Source organism: Panthera pardus, unplaced genomic scaffold (assembly GCF_024362965.1).
Source record: "Panthera pardus isolate Hobbes unplaced genomic scaffold, ASM2436296v1 HiC_scaffold_15, whole genome shotgun sequence".
Taxonomy (NCBI): Eukaryota; Metazoa; Chordata; class Mammalia; order Carnivora; family Felidae; genus Panthera; species Panthera pardus.
In genome coordinates this window covers 4347279-4374506 of record NW_026526710.1, presented here as the reverse complement: position 1 = coordinate 4374506, position 27228 = coordinate 4347279, and the positions used below count along the sequence as shown (strand labels likewise).

General features: G+C 49.3%; 1 protein-coding gene across 1 annotated transcript; it reads right to left on the bottom strand.

Annotated features, from left to right (window-relative positions):
* Positions 1-213: 213 nt before the first annotated feature.
* Positions 214-26700, bottom strand: ALDH2 (aldehyde dehydrogenase 2 family member). The gene is made up of 13 exons (XM_019467439.2): positions 26505-26700; positions 16807-16911; positions 15661-15801; positions 14489-14568; positions 12254-12365; positions 11659-11787; positions 11109-11222; positions 9335-9437; positions 8584-8768; positions 5997-6161; positions 4162-4319; positions 2712-2826; positions 214-651 (listed from the first exon to the last, which is right to left on the bottom strand). Exons 1-13 carry the CDS (start codon positions 26616-26618, stop codon positions 619-621), a joined length of 1554 nt encoding a protein of 517 aa, XP_019322984.1. The 5' UTR covers positions 26619-26700; the 3' UTR covers positions 214-618.
* Positions 26701-27228: the final 528 nt, after the last annotated feature.

Here is a 27228-nt window from a genome sequence, read left to right as displayed (position 1 = left end):
GAGGGCAGGGGCCAGGAGTCCTGTTTAGGTGACTTCCCTGGTGCCTAGCACAGGGCCTGCCACAGGCTGACAGGATGGAAACAAAAGCTATTTACCCACAGTCAGGGAAGGGCAGTAGTCGTATACGGTGTGACATACACAAGGAGGGGACAACATCCCTATGTGGTAGTATTTCCTTGGGTTACTGAGATGGACACAGAACTAACCGAAAAGTGAACAGCAGCATTGTTTTTAATGAATTTGAGGCCAGAATACAAAGCAAGATGCTAGCTGTTGCTCTGACTTGTTAGTACAAGTGTCAACAATGGCTTTTTGTGCCCCCGTTTAAGGCGAGTTACAGAAGTGTATCAGATGGACAGGATGAGACACTCGAATCTAGTTTGGAAAAATCAGCCTGAAAGCTAGCAGTATTGTTGCAGTTTAAAGGGCTTCGCACATACTCTTTGCCTCACACCCACCCCATTTATCAATTCAAATTCTGGGACTTTCTTGGTCAAGAGATTTTGTGGGAGAATTTCTTTTTTGAGACTTTCAGCGTGCAAGGTCATTTTCCTGGTTTTGCTGCCGACGTCCTTGATCTCTCCACTGCTGGATGAGTGGGGAAGTTGGCACCGTTCTTCAGGAGTTCTTCTGAGGCACTTTGATCGTGACCTGTAAGAGGGGTGCAGAGCAGCTGTTAAATCTTCATGCTTCCCTCTGATGTATAGGCGCTCTCAGCAGGGTGTGGCCAAGGATGAGCACAAGGGCTTTCTTCACTCTGACATCTTGATGGCCACTGGCCAGTCCCAGGAACACAGCCAGGGCTATGTTCTGTGGGACATCACTCCCTGCCTCCCCTTCACCCACTCATTTTTGATTGTCGTGGGGCAGAAGAGGGGGGAGCTGCTGTGGCATCTAGTAGGTGGAAGTCAGGAATGCTCAATGAACATCCTACCCTGCACAGGATGCCCCACAACAAACAATGACCCGACCCCAAATGTCCGTAGTGCTGGGGTTGAGAGACCTTGATCTAGATCCATGTTTTCCTCAAAAAGAATCAAAGTAAGGAAAAATATAACGTGCTGAAGCTCGCAGGTGCCTCAATGTGTCAAGTGGAAAGATTCCAGATTCAGATGGACTTGGGGTCAGATCCCAGCTTTATCCCCTCCTGGGCAAGTACTTCACCTCTGTGTGCCCCGCTTCCTAATCTGTAAGATGGGATAACGGTTCTCTTTCATGGGGTTGTTGTGAGCACCGAATGAGATAATGTGCATAAGGAAGTCTAGCAGATTCTGGCACCAAGTAATCACTCAGTAAATACAAGTTCAAAAGAAGACATTTTCTTGGCAGTCCCCAGGCAACCTCAGACTTCTGAAACGTTTTTGAGCCTAATCTTGTTAGGAGCATCACTTGAGTTCCCAAAGCTCAGAGCACAGGGATCTTTATCACGAGCACAAAGCCTAGGGCCTGGCACGGGCTGAACCAGCTTTGCCGCCTTCACCTGCAGCCGCTGACCCTCCAGCCATCAAGTCCTGCTACTTGCCATTCTCTCCAACACCCCAGCGCCCTAGGCCTCCTGTGTCAGCGGCTTACACTTGGATTCCAGCATGAACCACCTCAACGCAAGCCTCTTCTGGGCTCTCCCCCCAGCCTCCAGTCAGTCCGTAGATACTGCAGCTCCCGGGTCTCAGTCCTAGCACCCCCTACACCACACCTAAATCATCCCATCATCATTTTGAGGAACGGTTACAGACCAACGTCTGTAGGTTCAAACCTGGGTCTCACCTCTTGTGTATATGGGACAATTTTAAATAAACAAGGAAACGTGTTGATTTTATTCCAGTGAGCTTTGAGAACACAAGTTGTGGCTTACTAAACTGAGTACTGAGACCGCTGTCTGCCCTTCTCACTCTGCTCCCCCTGGCTGGTTTGCTTGCCCTGAACCTTCTCTTTCCCAATCCTGGGAAGGCCCTACTCAGCCCATTTCTCTTTTCTTTAAATATTACTTGTGAGTTTGTTTTCTGGTTAAACTATAATTAATGTCCACTGTAGAGAAAATTATTTTCACTTTGGTGCCTTTTTTTCCAGTCTTTTCCATAGTAAATAAAGGTACGCGAGTACCTTTAAATTATATATAGCCTTTAAACTGGGCTTATATTGCATGTATTACTTTGTATCCTGCCTTTTCATTTTAAAGGATGATGATTTTCCATGTCTGATATCCTACAAAAATATTTTTACTGGCTACTTAGTACACCATGATTTGGGTGTTCCATAATTTATTGGGCATTTAGTCACATCTGACTTTTTCATCTTTGAGAGCTAATGTGGTGATGAATATTTAAGGATTAATACTTTCCTTGTACTTCCGATTAGCTCCTCCGGCTCTATTCCTATCATTGACATTATGAAATCAAAGGATATTGGTAATATTTATGGCCCTTGTTGTCTAATGCCTCATAGCCTGATTCTCATTAGAAGACTTTCCCCACTGCTTTGGACCACAGGATCTTTCCTTCCTTTCAAGTCTTGCAGAACTTGACGTAGAACAAAGCCTAGCAAAGGACTATGTAGGCGTAGTGGTGGCCGAGTCCCAAGTTATTTCTCACAAGACACAGCAAACACTGGGTGTTCACCCTCTTCTGTGGCTTCCGTGGCTTAAAACAAGAAACTAGTAACAAGTAGTGATGGAGTCTAGCGTGAGGGAGAGCTGAGAGGGCACCCATACTCACCGTTTTCACTTCAGTGTATGCCTGCAGCCCATACTCTCCTAGCTCCCGGCCATTCCCGGACATCTTGTAGCCTCCGAACGGTGACTGGGCCCCAAACACATCATAGCAGTTGACCCTATAATTTGAAACAGAATTTCAGAAGTAACTGTTGGGATATATGTGTCATACCCCTCAGACCTGAATTTCCGTAAAATGTTATTGAGGGAAAATGGATGGGTAGAACCATAGTAATAACCAGCCGTGTAGGAGCCAACAGCAAACCACATGAAATAAAGCCATAAGTCGTCATCCTTTGTGATGTGGTCACAGATGAATGTCAGGAACAGGGAGCACCACATGATAGCTTCCCATTTTAATGAGTAATTTTTGCTAATTAGATGCTAAGCTCTTTTTGCAGTTCTTAAAAATTAAATTTTAATTGAATTTAAAGTCACCACTTTACACAATTCAGTGGATTATAGCAGATTCAGTGTTGTGTAACCATCACCTCTGTCTAATTCCAGAACACTTCTATCACCCCAGAAAGAACCCTTTACCCAATAAGCAGTTATTCCCCATTCCCCTGCTCTCCAGCCCCTGGAAGTCCTAATCTACTTTCTGTCTCTATGGATGTGTCTGTTCTGGACATTTCATATAAATGGATTCACACAACATGTGGCCTTTTGTGTCTGGCTTCTTTCACTTAGTATCACATTTTCAAGGTTCCTCTATGTTTATAGAATAGATGAACCACTTCATCAGTGGTGGTAGTATCAGCACTTTATTCCTTTTTATGACTCAATGATACTTCATTGTGTGGCTAGACATTTTATATATCCATTCATCAGCCGATGGACATCTAGGTTGTTTCCACCTTTTGGATATTGTCAGTAATCTAGTATGAACATTCGGATACACTTTCTTGTGTGGATGTATGCTTTTCTTTCTCTTGGGTATATGCCTAGGAGTAGAATTGCTGGGTCCTATGGTAATTCTACATCTAACTCACTGAGGAGCTGCCAGACTGTCTTCCGTAATGGTGGCAACATTTTACATTCCCACCAGCAATATGTGAAGGTTCAAATTTCTCTACATCCTCATTTACACTGTTTTGTTTTTTTTAAAATAACAGCCATCCTAGTGGGTGTGAAGTAGGTGCTTAGCTTTTAAGACCACTATTACATAGGTGTAGACACTCAGCTCTGATCTCCTACTCTTGTTCAGCTTAGTAAGGAGCCCCCAGTCATCCATCTGCTTGCCCAAGAACAAAGCTGCATGGGCCTATGTACTGGAGGGAAGTTTAATCTCCTAGAGGAGAGGGGATGGGAAATCTCTGTCTGCTATACCACACCCTGACCCAGGAGGAACTGAGCCCAGCATCCCAAATTCTGGGATGTGAGCACTAAATTCCAAAAAACCCTGGCTTGGGGATCCCTGCCTGGGCTGTAAGGGGCTGCTAGGAGGCTCTTACCACACAGTGCCAGCCTGGAGGGCTTGGGACAGATAATTGGCCTTGTCCAAGTCCTTGGTGAAGACAGCTGCAGCCAGCCCATACTTGGAATTGTTGGCTCTCCCAATGACTTCCTCTATGGTCTTGAACTTCAGGATCTGCATCACTGGCCCAAAGATCTGTAGTACAAGAGTGGACAGTGGAAGGGTGGGGCAGACATGGAAACCAGCTATGCAGCTTTCCAGTGCTGAGCAGATGATTGCTCAAGCCCCCAGAGATACCCCAACAGTTCCACAGGGAGACAACAGTTCCCAAGCTCAGTGAAACACAAAGGTAAGAAAGCTAATGGGGATTGGTTACCTTCTATACACCACGTGCTTAACATAGCCTATCTTATTTCTAAACAATCCTGCAAGGCAGGGGTTCCTGGCATGCTATATGTAGATTTAGTTTCAAAGAATTTGTATCAGTTGTTCAGCAAGGCACATGCCAGAAGCTGAAGAAGTACCTGTGAACAGAACAGTGTCTGTGCTCTCAAGACATCCAGGTTCATCTTGTACTTTCCCTGACCTGTTCCTGGCATAAACCATTTCTTCAAGGAATCCCAGTTCTCTTTAGTGGAGAATGAGATTCAAAAACCAAGACATGGGGGCCAGGTGCGCTTGCTGCTGTCCAGGTGTGGCCACTGTCAGCCCTATCAGGGCAGGGCACTGGAAGGAGGGGACTAGAAGTGATCCTGATGTAATCGATGGTTTGAAGGCAACCATTAGCCGGCAGTGTGATGGGAGCCCACAGGAGCTCCCAGCCTGACTGAGTGCAGAGGAGGGGTATCAGGGGAGGCTTCCCAGAAGTGACAGCCAAGCTGTGATACAACAGGAACAGAAACTGGCCAAACCAGCGTGCAGGTGGGGAGCAGGGAGGAGGGAAATGGAGTTCCAGGCATAAGCACACCCAGCGCCCATCCTCGTGAAATCCCACTTTCCATTAATAGGAAGCAGGACTTCTTGAAGAAATGGCTGATTCCAGGACTGCCTGGTGAGTGTAAAGACGGGTGGGAGAAGAGTGCCAGGAGCTCATCATGGTTGGAGCAGGGCTGTGAGATGGGGCATCATGGAACTGGCAAAGGAGAGGCACCCCCCAACCCTTCTGGAAAATTGATATTTGAGATTTCAGAAAAGGCATCAAAGTAGTCATGATGGAAAAAGAGGCAGAACTCTGTTGGACTTTCTTACCCTGATTTTGCATTTTAATATTCTTTTATTTTGAATTATATATGAAAGGGGAAATACTTTCCCTGCATAAAGCTGCTAAGAGGCTTAATCCGAGGGAAGCGGAGCACGTGTGAACCCCATGAGGGCAGGGAACACATCTTGGAATACCTCTGAATCTCCAGGGTCTGTAAAGAGCCTGGCACATAGTAGGCATTCAATAAATACTTGTGAAGCGAATGAATGAATGAGACAGAGCTGCTGCCCTGTGCTCAAAATGAGTGCCGAGGGGGAGATCATCAGGAATCTTGCCGTGTGGGGAAGTCACAGCCCTTTGGTCTAGCCCACTGTCCTGCTTATATGAAGATCATAAAAGGGCTGAGCAAAATCATTCCTTGACTCCTGGCTCACAGGGAGCAGAACACAAAGGGCCTGGAGGCCATGCAAGGAAATTTGGAAGTTCTCCCCAACAGTGGGTGGAGGTGGAAGAGGAGAGTGACCAGATCAGATGGAGTTGTAAATAATTTGTCTTAGGCACAGAGCCAGGATTTGGCCCAAAGCCAGCAGAAGGATCATGGTATGAAGATGCCAGACTTAAATGTCTATTTTTCCTAAAAACATTCCCCAGAGTGCTGGCCCCATGCTAACCTCCTCCTTGGCGATGGTCATGCCGTCTTGCACATCTCCGAACACAGTGGGCTGGATGAAGTAGCCACGGTCAGCAGCCGCCCCTCCACCACACAGCAGCTTCGCCCCCTCCTCCTTCCCAGATTTGATATAACCGAGGACCTTCTGAAACTGAGTTTTGTCCACCTGCAGGGGCGGGGGGGGGGGGGGGGAAGGCAGGAAGAAGACCCAAATTTCAGAGACGCTAGGGCCAGACCTCTCCTACTTCAGGCTTCTAAGTGCACAGGCAGTGGGACAATGGGCCAAGCTTAGGAATAAGCAAGGCACAGGGAGGAACTACAAAGGGCCAAAAAACATAAGAAAAGGTTCAACCAGCCTCATTAAGCCCTCAAAGAAATGCATATCAAACCAACCCATCGTTTATTTTCCAACTCTGAGGTTACTAAGAATTTAAAATAGTAAGAAAAATACACGTGCTTGCTTTGGCAGCACGTAGACTAAAACTGGAACAATAAATACATCAACAATAAATACAATCCTATTTTTGTTAAACATACAAAAATGTAACAGGGGGGTTATCTATGGGGAAAGGACATGGAAGGGGGCCATGGGGGTCTTATTTTTTCCTTTAAACACTTTTTATTAAAATTTCTATACAAGTTTGTATTACCCTACTAATTAGATAGCCACAAACGACAAAGAAAAATGAGAGAGAAAAAGAGATGTTGGGATTCATAGCAGCACTATTCACAATAGCTGAAAAGTAGAAACAACCCAAGTACCCATCAGCAGATGACTAGATAAAGAAAATGCGATATGTCTATACAATGGTATATTATTCAGCCATAAAAGGGAATAAGCTATCAAGTCACAAAAAGACACGGAGGAAAGCTAAATGCACATTGTTAAGTAAAAGAAGCCAATCTGTAAAGGTTATATACTGTATGATTCCAGCTGTAGAACATTCTGGAAAAGGCAAAACAGAGACAGTAAAAAGATCGGTGGTTGCCTAGGGTTGCGGGTACAGAAGGCATGAATAGGTGGAGCACAGGGGAATTTTAGGGCATTGGAACTATTCTGTATGATACTGGGCCGGTGGATACAGTCTTTATACCTTTGTCCACACCCACAGAATGCAACACCAAGAGTGAACCCAAAGGTAAACTACGTTCTTTAGTTAACAATAATATATCACATTGGCTTGTCAGCTACAACAAATGTACCACACGAGTGCAAGAGGTCAAGGTCAAGAATCAGGGAAACCAGGGGCGTGGGCTGGGGGAGTGAAGAGGTATATGAGAATGCCGTACTTTCTGCTCATGTTTCTATAAACCTAAATGGCTCTAAAAAATTGTCTGTTAATTAAAGGAGGAAAAAAAGGCTGCCTTGGCCAGCCCTGGAGCCTGGGGAGTGGACACCAGCAGCACACACCTTCAGGGGGATGGGGCCTGCAGAAAGGCACGCGTGGACCCCAGAAGTGGGTGCAAGGACCTGTGGGAGCCAGGAGCACCCCTGACCCTGTGGACTCCTCCCTTCTGGGGGAGGCCAGTGCATGACCCTGTGGAGACAGAGCCCGAGACAGGCTGGGTCTAAGGATAATGCTGGAAAAAGGCCCAGGACATGAGAGGAAATGGTGGGCAGAGGCACTATAATTTTTTTGTTGTAATTATTATTGACTATAGTTTTATTGGTTAAAATGAATACATGTTCCTGGTTTAAAAAAAAAAAAAAAAAAAAATATATATATATATATATATATATATATATATAAAATTTCACTTTATATTCTTCTGAGCTATTTGGTTTAAACAAACGTACATATATATACATATATATATGTTCAGAGATGTTCAGACATATATATACATATATATATGTTCAGAGAACACATACATATATGTTCAGATATATACATACATATATATATATATATATATATATATATACATACACATATATATATGTACGTTTGTTTAAACCAAATAGCTCAGAAGAGTATAAAGTGAAATAAAGTCCCTCTGCTACCCATGCCATGACCCTCTGTCCCACTCCCCAAAGATAACCACGGTTAACAGATACCTGTGTGTCCTTTTAGTAGATGCATTTTTATGGATGGCCAAGGTCTTTTTTTGAGAGAGAGAAAATGAGAGCAGGGGAGGGACAGAGACACAGGAAGACTAAGAATCCCAAACAGGCTCCATGCTGTCAGCACTGAGCCCGATGCGGGGCTCGATCTAATGAACCCGTGAGATCATGACCTGAGCCGAAATCAACAGTAAGATGCCTAATCAACTGAGCCACCCAGGCACCCCAACACGCATTCCTTTTTACATAGACATTTCTAGTACTTATTATGTGTAAGAAATTTACATATTGCTTTCCATTACTAATTTCCACTTCAAAGCCAGCCTGTGAGTCAGGAAAGGTGGTCGTTATGGATGAGCAAACAGTGGCTCAGAGAGGGTATGTGGCTTCTCAGGGACACACAGCTGGTACATGGCAGAACTGAGACTTGAAGCCAAGGCTGCCTGCCTCTGCGTTTGAGACCTTTGCTGCTTCTCCATGCTAACTCTGGACACCCTGACCCACCTGTAGCAGCTGGGCTCACCTGTGGCCCCTGCTCCGTCTGGCTGTCAAAGGGGTTCCCAACTACACGAGACTTGGCCCGGGCGACACTCCGCTCCACAAACTCAGCATAAACATCTTCTTGCACAAAGGTCCGGGAGCCCGCACAGCAGCACTGGCCCTGGTTGAAGAACAGGGCAAAGTGGGCCTGCTCCACGGCCCAGTTCACTGTGGGGGGCAGAAAGGCAACCATGAGAAGAGACAGAGGACAAACCTTGCCCCAGGGGCTGCCTACCCCCTTAACCCGTTCACGCCACCAATAGGACCCTGGGCCCACAAGACAGACCTGATCTCTCCCTTCTTGGGGTGTGGACACCCAGCACACAGTCACAGAAAGAGTGGCAGTCACAGCCCTCTGGTAACAGACGAGGGCGGTGGGAGGACTGACCCAGCCAGCCTACAGCACTCGGGGAAGGCAAATCGAGGCACCAGGCAGGACCAGGAAAAGGGAGGAAATGGAGGAGGAGCAGTCTGGCCCAAGAGAAAGTGTGCAGTAGGGTTGGAAACGGAGCAGCCCAGCTCGGCTGGGTGACGGAGCAAAGAGGGGAGAAGCCAGGGAGAAACCGGGTCATGCGGGGTGGAGGGCCACACTGTAGACTCTGACTTTCATCCTGAGGCCCGGGGGCCAGAAACCGAGTCCAGTGGGTGCTGACGCTCATAGAAGTGACTGGAACCACAGTATGGACAGCCAGCGGCTGCCTTCACCCCACACCTGCTCCCCCCCGAAGACTTACTGTCTGCATCCGACATAATGATATTGGGGCTCTTTCCCCCCAGCTCCAGGGTCACTCTCTTGAGGTTACTGCTCCCTGCAGCAATCTGGATCAGGTGGCCAACCTGTGCGGAAGCAGAGACCCAGACAAGCTCTCGATAGCAGGAAAAAAAGAACCAGATGCTCTCCTGGACACAGGCCGAAGGATCCCACAACTTGAGGGAGCAGCTGGATTACAAGAGACCAGGAGAATTTCACCAAATCTATTCACTTACCGCTGCTGCCCCATGCCTCTGAGCTCCTAAGAGGACAGTGACTGTGACCGCATGAGCAGAGTCACTACTTGTGGCTTCCACATGCTGAGCACGGCCTACAAACCAGACACTGTGCCGAGTGCTTTGTGTTTGTAAGTTCAATCCTTGCAGTGAACTCAAAGATAGACAGGACTCTTTTCCTTGATTTAGAAATGTGGGCGCTACGGCTCAGAGTGGTCAAGTCACTTGCCCTAAGTGGTAATGTGGCATTAGAACTCACACTCGGGCAGCGTGAATCCACCACCAGTTCGAACCATTATCCTGTCTCCTTCCCACAGTGTTGTGAGGGTGGTCCCCCAGCCCATGGCACACTCTGTGAGGGCAAGGGTGGGATACTTCTCACTTCCTTATTCCCAGAGCCTGGCACAAAGCCGCCCTGAACCTATATGAATGAACACATGCATCTCTGTCAGGAAACCATCCCCTCTGCAAGATTCTCAAGATTGAGGCATAAATGTAGGCACTAACAAAGCAAACAAAGAACCGGGACCGTATTACCTCGGCATCATTTCTGCCCTCCTGGCATTGCCATCACTGCGTACAGACTGAATATTTGAAGGTGTCTTTTTCTCAGGGGGAACTGCCTGAAGAGCATGTTCATTACATTATTCAGTGTGCCTTCTCTGAAGTCATGCACTGAACCCTCCCAAGAATTCAAGGAGAGGAAAAAGCTCCAAGTTCCTCTTTAGAAGGAATTCTGTCCCTGCTTCGAAGGAGATGATGTGTAGGGAATCCCCAGACACCCTGCTTCTCCAGGGCCTGGCACAGAGCAGCATAATCCCCTTGCTCAGTCATTCATTCATTCGTTCACTTATTGAGCACTTGCTCTGAGCCAGACCTTTGCCCAGCACTTGATCAACTTCATCTTACTGGTTCCCATCCTAGGAGATGGGTGCCATTCTTCTCCCCATTTTACAGATGAGACGGAGGCCGTGGGAGACTAAGTGACTTGCCCATGATCACACAGCTGGCAAGTGCTACTGGAACAGCAAGACTCCGAAGCACATTATCGTCCCCACTACACCATACAAACCGCCTCTACCGCCTAGATATTGCCATCCTCATTTTAAAGACAACAAATGGAGCCCCAAAGACATTCAGTGAATCGCCCCATGTCACAATGGTGAGGCTGGGATTGGAACTCCTGTCTTTCTGAAGCCCATGCTCTGTAACTGTCAGGGCAGTGCTGGTCAAGGAGCCTGACACAGCTGAGGGGCTGGGCAGGCAGTCACGGAGTCTAGACGGTCTCGGCGTCTTTATTCCACGCATGATGCTGGCCCTGAAACAGCATCCAGAGCGTCAACCAACCCACGAAGGGCTCCACTCTGACAGTCACTGCCCTCGCTCAAGCTACTCAGGGGCAGTCTTGGGGGACCCCCCACCATGCATCACCCAGAGGCTAATCTTCAATGCTGCATCCTTGAGGACAGTGGGAACTTGGGCCAAATGTACCACACGCTTGAGATCCTGGTGGTGTCTTACCTCAGTGGAGCCCGTGAAGGCTACTTTGTCCACATCCTGATGGGAGGCGATGGCAGCCCCAGCTGTGGGGCCAAATCCAGGGATAATATTGACCACACCAGGGGGAAAGCCAGCCTGTATGCAAACAGCCAGGGACACTTGGAATCATTCTCCTGCTCCAAAGGATTTGGACAGAAGGACAAACACCCCTCCCAGAGAGACTAAAGCAGCCTGCCTGGTACCCGAGTAAGCAGATGCCAGTCTTGTGGGGTACTGCTCAGGAATTCCAAATGGCACGGCAGAGAACCTGCTATTGGGGGTTCCCTGTGGCTGTTGCCTCTTCTCGGTGGCATTCACGTAGAAAATTTTTCATTCTTCAAAGGGGTCTGGCAGTGAAACTGTACCGTAGATATAAGGTGAGAGGGGCCATTTTGGCTGATCTGTGATGAGGTGTGGGGGTTGGGGAGGGCTTGGTCCCTGCTCTACAAATACCCACCCTCCTAAGAACCCCCCCAGGAGCAAGTCTGTACAAGGGCATTCAGAGGTCAAGACAGACACAAACCACACACACCTCCTTAATGAGGTTGGCCACGTAGAGGGCGGTGAGTGGAGTCTGCTCAGCCACCTTCATCACAACCACGTTTCCGGTCGCCAGGGCTGGGCCCAGTTTCCAGGCTTGCATCAGGAGCGGGAAGTTCCACTGCAAGAAAAAACAGCTGCTCCTGGAACCTCAGCTGAGGGCTGCAGCGGCCCGTGAAAGCGGCAGCCCAGGTCATGGAAGCAGCACTGGCATCTCTGAGCCCCTGGAGCTACCCCCACGACTCAACTGTGAGTTTCAGACGGATGGACACAGCAGGTGGACCAGAACACAGTGACTCATGCTCGTTAGAGCTTTCTCCATACTAGGCTCTGTGCTGAGTTGGTGTATCATGTCCCCAGTGTCCCTTCCGCTTTTCAGGTAAGGAAACCGAGTCTTGGGATAAAGGATTTGCCACGGATGGCAGTGCTGGTTGGCTTTTTAAAGCCTGTGTTCTTAGCCACCACCCAGGCCACCCTCTGACATCACCCCGCAGACACCCCGCCTTTGTAATTAGCCTGTTGGGATCGCTGCATCTCAAGGCATTCCTGATAAACCTTCATTTGTTTATTATGAAGCTGGCACTCACCGGAATGATCTGCCCGCACACCCCGACGGGTTCATGGCGGGTATAACTGAAGAAGTCCCCATCGATGGGAATGGTTTTCCCATGGTACTTATCAGCCCAGCCAGCATAATAACTTAAAAAAAAAGAAAAATCCAAGCTTAATCAATGACAGTCAGGGACCCCTGTGAACCCTGGCAGAAAGAGAAGATTCAGACCCAATTAAGTCTTTCTGGTAATTGCTCTTACTCTTGGCTTATCTCCAGAAACACTTAAATAGCTTCAAGGGGCACAGTAATCCACTCTGGGTAACTAACCTCTAAACCTCAGAATCACCTAGGTTGCTTGTAAAAAACACCACGTTCCCGGCACCCACTTCCAACCTACTCAATCTGGAGCGCTGGGGAGTCCCAGGAGTCTGTATTTGTAAGAAATAAACCAGCCCAGCACCACAGATTAGCATGAGAGCCATGGACTGAATCTGGTAGAGAAGTGCAAACCTATCCAATAGCTGGTACTTCCTGTGTGCAGAGCCCCGAACTAAGGCTGGGGGAACAGCCACCAGAAACAAACCCTCAACTGGCCCAACCCCTTGGAAAGTTTACCACCTAGATGCACAGGGACACAGGGGCAGAAAAGCCCAGCAGATTAGAGCAGGGGAGAAAGGAGCAGTGTGTTTCCAGTACATAATGATTAAGTTTTCAGGGCAGTAGGAAAAACGAGAGAAGGGGAAAGATGGAATGTGCGGTAACAGGAAGAGTTTTGAAATAAATGTGACTGCCAGGGAGAATCTGAGCCCCAGGCTGACCTGGCTTTGAACACAGGTCTGTGAATCTGGGGAGAAACGCAGCCAGGGAGTTACCAATCTATACAAGGGAAGGCACGGCCGCTCCCTTCCCACTAGCCTGTATTACATGGGTTTTCAGGCCTCAGAACGGTTACTTAATCAGCACAAAGGCATATTCCTAAAATCAGGAAGGCATGGGACTCTGCCCAAGCTTCAGCAGGCTGCTCTCTCTGGGACACCCTTGCAGAGTGTTCTAATCTTGCCACTCCTGTCATTTGGGACTGGAAAATTCTTTGATGTGCAGGCTGTGCGGCGCACTGTAGGATTTTTAGCAGCATCCCTGGCCGCTACGCGCTAGATGCCAGTAGCACCCTTCCCCCCATGCTGGGACAAGCAAAAATGTCTCCAGACATTGCCAGCTATCACCTGGGAGATGTGACTACCCTGGTTGAGAACCCATCGTGTTGTACAACCCCCACTTTTCTGGCACTGCTTCTTCCCCTCTTTGTCCCCAGCGTCACAGGGGGAGCAGTCCCCCTGTGCACAATGATCTGTCCACCCGGACCACAACTGATCAGATTCAAGGCCAGCCAATCAGGGTGGCATCTGGCACCTGAGTCTGGCATTAGACTTTGGCACTTGGCAGGAATTCGGCATTTGGACTAAGGGATTGCGGTGTAGTCTGGTAGGATCACGCATACGGAAGCAAGCCCACGTGCGGGAAGCCGGCCTCCAGCACACAGACTGACCCTGAAGGAGGCGAGAGGTAATCGAGAGAAGGATGAAGCAAGAGGGCCAAGATGCGCCATGGTGATGCTCAGCGACCTTCTGGATTCAAGACCCCCAACTCTCCACAGTGCCCAAGGTAGGCTGAGTCTACTTGTTAAGCTACAACCCAAAGGACCCTCACAAAGCTCTTATTCCTCAGCCTGCACTTCTTGGTCATTAGGATGTTTGATTAAACTAAACTCAAAGCCAGCGAGAAGGAAATAATAAAGACTAGAACAGAGACAGATGAAATCGAGAACAGGAAAACAACAGAGGAAATCAACAAAACCAAAAGTGGGTTCTTTCCAAAAGTCACCAAACTGACAAAGCATTTGCTAGACTAAGAAAAAAAGGTAGAAGACACAAACAACTGAAATCACAAATGAAAGCAGGGACATCGCCAGATAAGAGAATGTGTAAGAGAATGTGAACAATTGCAGCCAACAAACGAGATAACCTACATAAAATGGGCAAATTCCAACTAACGTACAAATTACCAAAACTGCCTCAAGAAGGAAGAGAAAATGCTTATGAGTAAATTACAGTTTTGAAATCGAGGGATTTTCTCATAAGACAGAGTCTCATAGAACATGTTTCTCCAACTCCTGTGATCCTTTTACACATTATTATTCTATTTCTCCCCCCGCAACACTTGCTCCCCTGTGGCACAGCCAGAGCAAAGAACAGGAAGCCCGAGCCCATACCGGAGGCATTTAAGGACCATGTCCAAATCCACCAGGTAGGAGATGACGTAGGGCTTGCCGTTATCCAGCGTCTCCAAGGCCTGAGAAGAGAGAACGATGAGCACAGAACTGCAGGCACAGGACTGCCTTAGAGCACTCGCAGTAGGGGACGACCAGCACTGAAGCTCAGCATGGATCAGGGCTGACGGCCACTTTGTGCCATGGAATGCCGTGGCATTTCTGGCCCATCGCCTCTCCCTCTCCAAAGACAGGAAAGTGAGGGGTGGGGAGGGAATGGTGCACGAACAAGCACACGTTTCCAGGTTCTGCTGTAAGCCACATCTGAGCCCTTGCTGGGAATAAGAGACCCACATGGGAGCTGAGAGAGCAAAGTGCCAGTGGGTAATGGTGCGAATCATCAATCACGAGCTAGAAAGGGGAAACCAGGCTGCCCAGCCCAGTCTGAGAAGCACCCTTTAGGGTGAAACTGGAAGGACATGTAGGAGGTAACTAGGCAAAGGGAAAGGTACAACTGATGACAAAGGGAAGAGCACCCCAAGCAGAAGGAACAGCATGTGCAAAGGCCCTGATGCCTCAAAGAAGCCTAGCAGTCGGGAAGTTGAGGGAAGGCTGGTGAGCTGAGCTGTAGGCGGGGGGGGGGGGGGGGGGGGGGGGTGCCCATAGTCCGGCATGAGTTGGGAGACGGAGTCAGACCCGGCAGGGCCTTGTAGACCACGTTGAGAGAACAGGAGTTTATCCTAAGGATATAGAGGATGCCATGGAAGGCTTGAGACCATGGTATAATTTACTTTCTAGAAGGTTCACTTTGGCTGCTCTTTGCAGATTGGATTGGGGAGAGGCAAGGATGTTGCCTCCTGGTTTCTTCTGCTTCTGGCAGCCAGAAAGAAGGCCTGCCATACGGAGGGGCTGTGAGAACAGTGTCCATCCCTGGGGGTCTCTGGGAAGGCTCCCCTGTGGCTCCCCTCTCCCTCTCCCAGTCTCCTCCTTTCTTAGCCATCATAGGAGACACTGAGAGGCTGGTTGGTACAGGGGTGGTACAGGGGTGTATCCCAAAGGTGTCCAGCCTATGCCATTCTGACCAGTTACATGTCAGCAATGCAACCCCCTTCCCAGCTGTCCGTGAGAAGCCCATTCACCATGTGGGATGAGAGAGGAGGGGGCTGAGAACTCACTGCCAGGTAGGTCCGGTCCCGCTCAATCAGATCAGCCAGGCGGTTCAGCAGGCGGCCCCTATCGGATGCGTCCATGCGGCGCCAGGGTGAGCCCCACTGGAAGGCGTCCCGGGCAGCCTTTACCGCCTTGTCCACATCTTCCTGGAAAACACCCACCAGGGCAGCTCAGGCCTTCTCGGTGAAAACTGCCTCCAATTACCACGCGCCCTGCTGCCAAGCAACACCCAGGGGGCTTCAGTCAATGCCTGTGTGGAAACCTGCCCCAAACAGTCCCTCCCCACCACGGAGGGCTCTCTGCCTGACAAGCTTCAGACTCTCCCTTCCAGAAGTCATGGAGGAAATGAGGACCCTGATAGTTTCCGTTTCTGTATTTTCTTTTTTTATTTTTTTAAGAGAGTATATGAATATTTTAGATCTGCATCTTCATTTTTTTTAATGTTTTTTACCTTGAGAGTGGGAGAGAGGCAGAGAGAGAGGGAGAGAGAGCATCCCAAGCAGGCTCTGTGCTATCAGCACAGAGCCCGATGTGGGACTCAAACTCATAAACCGTGAGATCATGACTTGAGCCAAAACCAAGAGTCAGATGCTTAACTGACTGAGCCACCCAGGCACCCCGACCGTTTCTGTATTTTCATTTCAGAGTCCCCAAAAGTGTTCTGGAGAGAGTCATTCAGGGGCCAGTGCTTAGAATTTGATCATTTCCCCCCCTCCTGCTAAGAAAGCAAGCCCAGCCAATAACCATCCCTTCTGAGATGACTGGCAGTGTCCCCCAAGTGAAGGTTTAACCAGCTTCCCCCTTCTTGGGGAAGCTGTAAAATAACACAGCTAGCATTTTTCATATAGGGAAATGTATATCAGGAGGCTGGGAGCATGGTTTTCATTAATATTAAACATACTCAGGGATGCCTGGGTGGCTCAGTTGGTTGAGCGTCCAGCTCTTGGTTTTGGCTCGGGTAATGATCCCAGGGTTATGGGATTGAGCCCTGCGTTGAGCTCCGCGCTGAGTGTGGAGCCTGCTTGAGACTCTCTCTCCCTCTCTCTCTCTCTCTCTCTGCCTCTGCTCCTTGACCCTGTTTGCTTGCTAACTTAAAAATAATAAGCCATCCTTGCCCACCCATGCCCTGAGGGTAAGTCACCAATTCTCACCTTGTCTCCTTCAGCTACCTGACAGATGACTTCTCCAGTGGAGGGATTGACGGTGGGGAATGTTTTCCTGCTGACAGCATCGTGCCACTCATTGTTTATGAAGATCTACAGAGAGAAGGAAGAAAGTTCTCAGGACCAGCTCTCAACCCAGTGCTGAGAACCAGCAATTTAAAAAAAACAAAAACATCAGAACAAACCTGAATTAGCCTCTCAGAGTGATGTGGCGTGAGGTTTAAAGGCCAGCCTTGGGGACCACCAAGTTGGAATGCCCACTCTGCCAAGGGATTTGGGGTGAGTTCTTGGCCTTGGTTTCCCTGATCTGGGAAATGAAGGGAATGCACTCCTACCTTATCAGTTATCTGTCTCCATTGTTGGGTCACATCTCACAACTCAAGTGGCTCACACGACTTGTTATTTTCTTACAGTCATGCCCACTGACTGCGCTCAGCGGCACAGGGCTCAGCTGGGCTCACGTAGGGGCTTGCAGGGACTGGGTACCCCGGGACTGGGTACCTTTCAGGAGGAGGGCTCTGCACTCACAAGGCCTCGTTTCTGCCACCAAACTCCACTGGGCAGTGTGAGTCACAGGCCCAGTCCGGACCTTGGAGAGGGGAAGGAGGCTTCACCTTGAGAGAAGCAGCAAAGAATCTGCAACCTTCTTTCCTCTACCACACTACGGCACAGGGCTGTTATTCGGTAAATATTTAGTGAACACCAATAACGGGCCCTGCTCTAAGGCTGAGAACACAGTGGAAACCCAACCCAGTAAGGACCTCTCTCTCACGGGAGCTGGTGTTTTGGTGGGCACAGACAGTAGAGAAGCAATCAGATACACAAGGCAACCTCAGATTGCAGTGGTAGGTGCACAGGAGAAAATGAGGATACAGAGAGGGTCCTGAAGTGGGGGAAGATAGGGAACTTCGGCTGGGATGGTCGGGTGGGTCTGAGGAGCAGATATTTCACTGGAGCCCTGACTGATGAAAAGGAGCCAACCACGGGAAGAATGGGAGGATAGGCAGTCCAGGCAGTAGGAACTGCAAGTGCAAAGGCCCTGGGGTAGGAATTAGTCTGGTGCATTTGAGAAAAAACAAAAGTGGCCAGAGTTACTGGTGAACCAAGAAGAAGTGCTAGGAGATGGGGTCAGAGAAGGAGTGTGGGTCCTGCGAAGCCCTCAGTTCAGCGCCTGGCAGCAGCCTGGCAGCAACCGCTGTTTTCTGTTTTCGCTGTTGGGAGGTCTAACAGCAACCAAGTGGAGAAAGACCACATGGTTTTATGAAGTCAATGGCAGGGAGATGGAAGCCTCTCCATTCACTCAGAGAAAGGACCCTTGCCCAAAGCTGCTTAATTAAGTGCCAGAATTTTCTCTCTGTTTCTAACAGCCAGCTGATGGCTTCAGGGGATAACAGGGAAGAAATCTCGCAGCAAGCTGTTGTTCTCCTGCAGGCTGGGGAAACTGGTCTGGTGAGGGGAGGGGGTATTTTGTCACTTTCCCAGGACTGCGTAAATGTCACAGTCAGGGTGACCGTCAGTCCAAGGCCACTGTGCCTTCCTTCCTCAAGGGCTCTCCTTGGCCCCAGCATCCCAAAATGGCCTGGCTTAGGACCCTGGGGAGTCATCTCCAAGTTACTCTGGGCCACAGTCCAGGACCACAAACGAGACCAGGCCACCAAGCAAAACGTGGAGTCTGGTTCGTGCCAGGGCCAGAGATTTCAGGACCAGCAGGCTCCGGGGAGGTCTGGACCAACCTTGTGGTCAAGAGCAGGGTCAGGACGAGCACCGGATGAATCTGGGCTCTTTTTTTTTTTTTTTTAACTTTTTTTTTAATGTTTTTTTTTTTTTTGAGGGAGAGAGACAGAGCATGAGTGGGGGAAGGGCACAGACGGAGAGGAAGACATAGAATCTGAAACAGGTTCCAGGCTCTGAGCTGTCAGCACAGAGCCTGGTGCCGGGCTCAAACTCAGGAACGGCGAGATCATGACCTGAGCCGAAGTCGGGCACTCAACCGACTGAGCCACCCAGGCGCCCTAAATCCGGGCTCTTTTGATCCTTGTTGTGTCGCACAGGGCAAGGCATTGCTTTTGCTTCCTCGTCTGCAGAGTGGGAATCATTGCAGTGGCCCTCATCACGAGGCACGTGAGGGCTTCAAGCATATGCACCGAGCTTCGCATGGAGTTAAGTGTGCAATGCTGGTGCCGGTGGGAGTGGGCGCAGGAAGGAGCCGGTTAGGAAAGGTCCACCAGGGGTCACGTTCCCAGGCTCAAATTTGGTCTTTTGGTGGAATCTGCAGCTGTGCACCTAAGTAAGAGGCTCTTGGCATCTGGCAGGAGCACACAGGTAAACATCAGCTGGAGTCTCTGGAAGTATGTTCGTGTGGTTGGTTTTGCATTAGTTGGTTGATCGTTAATCTGGAGGGAATTGAGACCTTTATTGCCGAGAAGCAGGCAATGGGTAGTTTCCAGTGGAGGGAAGGGATGTGGCAAAAAGAATTCTGGGTGACTGTGAGTTCAAGTTGGACACGGCCACGGCTGGCCACGCCCTGCATAAGTGCTTCCCTGAGAACCGGCTTCCTCCAGTCAGAGCCCAGGTCTGCCTTCAAGGAGGCCAGAACTCTTGTTTCTTAATCTCCATCTTCACGGTTTACATACTGGCCAACAGCGGGTTTGATTTTGAGGTTTTATTCTGGGTGGCGTAAAATGCACCAACCTCTAAGCCACACAGAATCTGGAATCTCGGCTCTGCCCCTCATCTGCTGTGACCTTGGGCTTCCAGATTGTTTCATGGGTCCCTGGGGAGAAGGTGTGTGGGGGCAGATGTGAGGATTCAATGCATCAAGGGGTGTAAAGCCCCTAAGCCAGGAGCCCGCCCGCACACAGTGGATCTTACCACAGCAGCCACTGCAACATTACTCTAGATCCTGTGGTGCTCTCAAAGATTTTTGGGATTTGTATTATTTCCTGTACCGCGGCATACTAAATTAGTTTGTCCTGAAAAAGTTTTAATTGTCATTTTGCAAAGATCAGGAAGTAGAAAGCAGAGACTGGGCCAGTCAGCTGCTCTCCTAGTCCTCACCCCCTCCTCCCTGTCCCCCGAATCTTAGACTGGGACCCTGGGAAGACCACCCCCGGGCACCTGTTTGCCTTTCAAAGCCCTGAATTGCTGGGTCACTTTCCGCTGTTGAATTTTCAACAATCCATCCTGCCTTCTAACTGATCAAATAAGCCGGAATCTGCCTAGCAGGAACCTAGAATCTTCCTTCTGTTTAGAATTCCCATTTCCCTCCTCCTAGAGCCAGACTTCAGTGGCCTCCCTGACCTGCCCTCCAATGGGGACGGATGGGCCTCTGCCATAGTTCTGCTTCAAGTGAGGAGAGCCTCACAGCAATTTCATTTATGTACGCATGAGGGCGGACATCAGGGCAAATGTTTCATAACCTCCTGGCCCAAAACCCAAAGCTTCACTTCTCTAACAGGCTTAACTATTAAGCCTGGGGGGTGGGGATGGGGGATGGGGCTCTCCCAGCTCACACTTCCTTATGCGAGCTTCTAGAAGCAGAGCAATATGCAGAGTGATATCCCAGTGACATTAGGAGCTGACACTTTGAATCTGGACTGCTGGCAAAACTCATAGAGCTTTTCCATCAACATGCTTTATTTTCTACACATTTTAACAGACACATCTCCCTTCGTTTTGTGTAAGTTGGGATTCATCATCCACGCAGTCGAAAGTTTTAACAGAGTGCCATCACCATGCTGAGCACTGAGTGAAAAAGCATCCTGGCTCCTTGAGCTAAAAAGTCCTGGGGAGGAGAGACACCATCTACAAGCCCACAGACAAAGCGAGAAGCAGAAACAAACAGGCGACAGTGAGGAACAGACCAGGAAGTCAGATGGCACCTGAGGGGGGCGCCTGAAGGCAGAGCTTGGGGATAGGAGGAACCAAAAGGGCCCCCTGGCTGCAGAGTGAGGGGGCAGGACAGCAGAGGGGGCTCTGGATCCCACCCACCGTGTGCAGGCGGCTGTGCTGGTGTTAGGGGTGCAGAGAGTACAGGACACACGTGCGAGCCTCCATGCCGTGTGGAGATCATCGGCTCTCCATTTCTTAACTTGCTTTTCTCACATTACTCCACAACCAGATGGCTCCATTATTTTAAGCAACACAGCATTCCTCCACAGTTTACATAACCATTTCCTACGCGTGCACTTTCAGGACAGATTCCACTATTCCCAACGATGCTGCTGCAGCAAACATCCTTGGACATGTACCTTTGTGAACTTGGGACAGATTACTGTACAGACGCCAAAACTGCTGAGTTAGAGGATTACACGATCCTTGGCCGCATCCAGAAACTTGGGTGGTGTGGTGAGTGCCCAGAAGTTGGGGCAGGGACAGCAGAGGTGGGACCCCAGGGAAGAGGCTTAACCAAGGTGAAGACAGAGCACTATTTCAAAGCCACCTCCACCCCATGGCAGTGGACAGTCATAATCTGCCCAAAGTCTCCAGTAAGAGGTTAAATGGTGTTCAGTAGCTCCAGTTTAAGGAGGCAGGATGCTTTGATGGATCAAAGAACTGGGGATCTGTTACCTGGGAAATCTGCATCCCTGGAATATGTTACTTTCCCCAAGGGTGAGGGAGCAGATGGGGTGGTTCTCTGTCTTGGGGAGACTCGTGCTGGCATTTGCTTTTCAGTGGCAGGTAACTCATGTCCGATAGAAAGCAGATGCTATCTTTTCTATTACAAGATCCTGAGAAAATAAGTTCAAGACAAACACTGAATGCCACACACATTCACGTTTCTCCACATAATCCTCTAGAAACCTCAGGGTCAATTTAGAATTAAGGTCAAGGGCAGCGACCTCCCTTAGACTTGCTGGAGACATTCTGGCTCCTGACCCCAGCCCTCTCCTCTCCTCCTCAGCTCCCAGGGTCTTTCTTTTTTTTTTTTTTTCTTTTTTTAATTTTTTTTTAAAATATTTATTTATTTTTGAGAGAGAGAGAGAGCGAGGAAGGGAGAGAGAAAGAGGGAGACACAGAATCTGAATCAGGCTCCAGGCTCTGAGCTGTCAACACAGAGCCTGATGTGGGGCTCAAACTCACAAATCGTGAGATCATGACCTGAACCGAAGTCAGATGCTTAACCGACAGAGCCACCCAGGCACTCCTCCCAGGGTCTTTCCTTATGCGTTCCTGGATTTTTTTTCACCACTTCCACGATGGGAGGCTTGGTTCTACTATGGACTGTCTGCCATGCAGGCATGGTTTCAACTTGTTGATATTCTTTGGGCTTATGATTTGGCAAACCCCTATCTTGCTGCAATCACTTCCCTTGTTGGACAATTTTAGCACTCCCTGCATGTCTCCACATTCTTATTCACATTAACTCCCAAATGCTCTGAAAATACCCCTCCTAAGTGGAAATACTGCGTTTCCATTCCTTGCTCCTGGAACACGAAATTACAAACACAGTTTCATAAATGGCAACCATTCATGCCTCCAATAAATATTTACTGAGCAGCAATTATATTCTGATCTCGGTGCTAGGTGCTGGGTATACACATGTGAACACAAACACAGCACCTGCCTCCTAATTTCAAATATTCCAAGCCAAGATATTACAAAGATGTGAATATCTACATCCTTGTTTGACCACAGGGCCTGGTCACGAGGCAGCACAGCATGTGGCTAAGGGCATGCATGTCAGAGTTGGACCTTGGTTTCATACTTACTACTTAATGTGAACATGACCTCCCTGAGTCTCAGTTTCCTCATCTGCAAGATGAGGTACTACGACACCTGGTTCGTACAGTTGCCGGAGGGATGAAAGGTGAAAACGTAGTTACGTGTCCTCAGCACAGGGCCCGAAAGATCCTAAGTGATCAGTAACCATGATTATTCAATCAGGGGAAACATACACATGTCCACAACACACATACCTGTCCTTCCAACTTGACCTCAATACCATAAACTTTCTTGGAGTCCAGTCACCTGTAACTCAGTGTGTTCCCACAGATTCTGGGGAGGCAGGAGGTAATGAGAAGCATTTGTATTCACTCATAACAGAACTGTTGTTAAAAGCAGAAGAATCTAGGTAGGTCTGGTAAAATCCTCTAATTCTCTGGGTTGCCTGAACCTATTATTGCTACAAAAGATCGTAAAACTCCTACACAAGCAATAAAACCAGTATGATCACTGTGGAGATATTTCACTTGATTCATTCAGCATAAAAGCCACCTCAAACCACTGCCTAGCCCAACACAGGTTTTAGCTCATTATGTAAGAATCTCCCAAGGAAAATCAAATTCCTATTCTGTATATATTCTACCTGTTAGCAGTGATTATCTGCAGGTATGAGATAATCAGAGGCCTGTCACTTTCTTTTTTCTTTTTATGTTTGCTTACGGGTTACTTACTTTTAAAGAAACAAAATATTTAAAGAAAGCCAAAGTTCCCTACGGTCACTGCCTGCCAGCAAATTCCCTATGCAGCACCCCTCCCCCCCCCCCCACCGCCCTCACCCCTGGCACTCACCCCTGGCACTCACTGCCCTCACACCAATGAGCTTTTTCCTTCCTGTACATTTTTATACATTTTATATGGAGATAGGTCTATTCACATTCAATGTAAAGTTTGGGGTAGTTTTAATTAGTTTCATTCCCCCCCCCCTTGAAACATTCATTGTTTTTCAGGCCCATTATTCATACAGGTCTAGCTAATTCCTGTAACTAGCACATGCATTGAATTATTCCTCCCTGTAACTATAACATATGTTGTTCATCTGCCTCCCTATGGATGGCAAGCTGGCTTCCTGAGTTTTTTGCCCATATAAACTATGTGACAATGAACATCTGTGCATGTCTATATATATTTCCAGTGAGTTTCTACCTCACAGACCTCTGTAATGTTTGACTTTTTGTACTGAGGATGTATTAATATTGTAATCAGAAAATTCTATATAATAGGGAGATCCTTTCTTAATTTCCTTGTCAGTTCTCCCTTTAGTTCCTGAGTGTTGTGGTCAAGAAGCTAAGAATAGAAGACACAAACTTAATTCACCCCAAGCCCCCATTTCAGCTTTCCCACAACCTAACTCAACCCTTCAGAAAACAAGTTACAACTACAACAGCACCCACATAATGGAGTTACATCGCATTATCTTGTAAGCTCAACAGCATCACTGTTCTCACAGCTTTTACTTATGGCTAAATAAATATGGAGGCACAGGGAGCCATGAGCCGGCATTCATCCTCACAGCAACCCTATCTATGATGTAGATGGGATTTTTACCCCATTGTACAGGTGTGGCAGCTGAGGTACAGAGCTCAGCTCTGTACCACCCTCCATATCGCCCTGTTCCCTGCCGTATTTTTCTCCACCGCACTGATTGCCTTGGCCACATTATGCATTTCCCTTGTCTGTCTCCACCATCCAGGCCACAAACTTCCCACAGGCAGGGATTCCTGTCTGTTTTGTTTATTGGAACTGGGAGTACTCACAAAATGTCTGTTGAATGAATGAACCTGCCCAAGTCAGCACTAACGGGTGGCAGGCAGTCTGAGTCCAGAGCATAACATGGTATCTAACAATATTCTCTTCTTCATTATTATTATCAACCAACGTGGGGAGTCAGGAAGACGGCGGAGTAGGAGGATCCTGAGCTCACCCTGTCCCACAGACATACCAAGAGAACAGCTACATCTATTCAACTAACTCTGAAAACGACCTGAAGACTGGTAGAACAGACCTTCCACAGTTTGTCATAAAGAGGAGGCCATACTGAAAAGGGCAGGAAGGGCAGAGACACGGGCACCATACCCCTGGCGAGACTCCCACAAACAGAGGGACACCACAAGCACGGAGAAGCAAAAACGAGAGATCAGATCCTACACCAGGCACGCCCGGCACCGGGGTCTAACATTGGGAAGACAAGTCCCCATAGTATCTGGCTATGAAAATCAGTGCGGCTTGACTTCAGGAGCTTTTAAAATCCACAGAGCTTAACTCGGCATTTTATTATCAACCAACACGAATTGGTGATGTTGAAGATAGAAGTATTAGTCACACTCCATCCAGAGAAGTAACTTTGCTGAAGCCACAGTCCCTTGGGTTTTCCTTTAAGTTGTCTTCCGAGATCTTAATTACTCTCCAAGTCAGGAAAGAAAAGAAGAATGAAAAATGAAAATCAGTTTATTGACAGAGATGTGTCCCCAGAACTGCCAAGGATAAGAAATGTTGGTCTTCAAGAAACCTGGCCATCAATCAGTTTCCCCTACAGGTCCCTGCTTGTGAGTTGGGGAAGGAGAATGTGTCCTGAAATCGTCCTAACCCAACCAGTAAATCTACCCCACCCTGCAATCTCACCCAAGACAAGTAGAGGCAAGAGGACCCCAGGAAGGTGGACCAAACCACCCCCCTCAACTTCTTGCAGATTGAGAAAAAGAGGTGACAAGGAGAAGACCTGTTGCCTGACCCCTCTTACCCATCCAGATGAGACCCAACAAGCCTGAAATACGACATTTCCCCCAAAAGCCCAAACACCTCCCCTCCCTGCAGATGCCCTTGGCAAGAAAACCGCCTGTTGGAAGAACTCCTTTTTGGGAAACTCAACTCCAGAATAGTTGAATGAACTTAAAGGATCCAGCAACACCTCGGAGAAATGTCCAGGAATATGATCTACTTTGTACGTCTGCGATCACGGTACCCACCTAACTCGGCTGTTGTAAGGCTTGAGCGGTATAACAAAACGGCGGCAGGTGCAAAAGCTGTGCACAGAGCACGGGAGCTGTTACTGCTGTTAAGTGCTTACCAAGCGCATGAGGCCCCGGGGTTGCTCTCTGACCCACTTCCTACTTTTCGGAAGAAACTCAGGTTCACAGAAGGGCAGTTTGCTGCACCTACAACACACACTCTTTTCATAATCATTTCCTTCTCTGTGAATTCCAGCACTTTACCCAAACTCAAACATCCAAAGAGAAAATATTCCAGAGTCCTGCTCGAGCAAGGAATTGGCCTCTGGGAATCAGTGTTACCCAGGAAAGCCTCTCCTTGGTTTGCTGGAAGAAAGCCAGCTCCTTGGAAGGCGCGGACACCCTTTGGGGACTGCACCCCGGAGGCGCGAGTCCCGCACTCTTTCCCAGTTCCCAGCAGTGGACAGGGGCTCTCCCCGCCCTGCGGCCTTGCCTTTTCCCTAGCGAATGGGTGAACTTTGGCTGAAAAGGGCCTTTTCCTTTTGTTTTTCAGTTCGGACTTCCTTGGACGCGGGCAAGAATTAAGGATTCAGAAATAACCACGGAAAAGACAGAAAAGCTCCTGCTAAGAGGGACTTTGGTGGACACGTCTTCCGGGTGGGTGGCGAAGGCCCTGTGCAGACACCGCGGCGACTAAGAGGCCGGGAGGGATGGGGGGGGGGGGTTGGGGGGGGGGCGAGAAAATGGAACCAAGAGAACTGGCGCAGGAAAGCGGCCGGACGAAAACAAGTTAAGTGGCCGAAGTCACATCTGGATAATGAAACGGGGGGCGGGGGCTGCCAGAGGCGGTGAAGGCGCCAAAACGCTAGCGGGGAGGGAAGGTGTGCGTAAAGATCAAGCGCAGCAAACCCCTCGAGCCCCAGCTGGGTAAACGGGAGCCCGAAGAGGCCCAGAGCCTTCCCAGCCGGCGAGCGCCGTCTCCGCGAGGGAACAAAGCCCCGGGGCCAACGGCCTCACCTGGTTGTAGAGGACTTCAGGCTGCTGGTTGGGGGCCGGTACCGCCTGGGTGGCGGCGGCCGACAGGAGGCGGCGGCCCAGGCGGGGCCCGAGACTGGCAGCGGCGCGGAACATGCTGCGGCGGGAGCGGGCGCGCGAGACGTTGCGCGGGCAACTTGGACGAGGCTGCCGGCTGGGGCGGTGGGGGGAAAAGGGGGTCGCGGCGACCGCGACCTCTCCCCGCCCCCGGCGCGGCCGCCAATGGGCAGGCGCGAGGAGGGGCCGAGGGGGGGCGTGTCTGCCACCGCCCCCGGGTTCCTGGCGGAGCTGCCCCGCGGCCCACCCCCTCCCCCTCCCCCCCAGGCCCTGGGCTGATCCCCGCTCCGCACACCTTGGTGCACCGCTACTGGCCCCCGCGTGCGCGCCGGATGTGTGGACTCACCCGACCTTACGAATTCAGCGCGCATGGACCCCCTAATGTGTGCCCTAACCCTGACGTGGACGGGCCTGATCCGGAGCGACCCTGGCCCTGACTTCTGGGGGCTACTCTAAAGGGGAGAGACACCGACCTTAAACCAAACACGAAGTAATTTCAGAAAGGGGTGAGGAATGTGAAGGAAACAGGGTGAATACAGGGTTGGAGCAGAGAGCACGGCTTTTAAGTGACCCGTGAGACCCGAATTGTTTTCAGAAGGTCTTACAGGCAGTGGTGAGGAGTTCACAGAAGGATGACTTCTGTGAACTC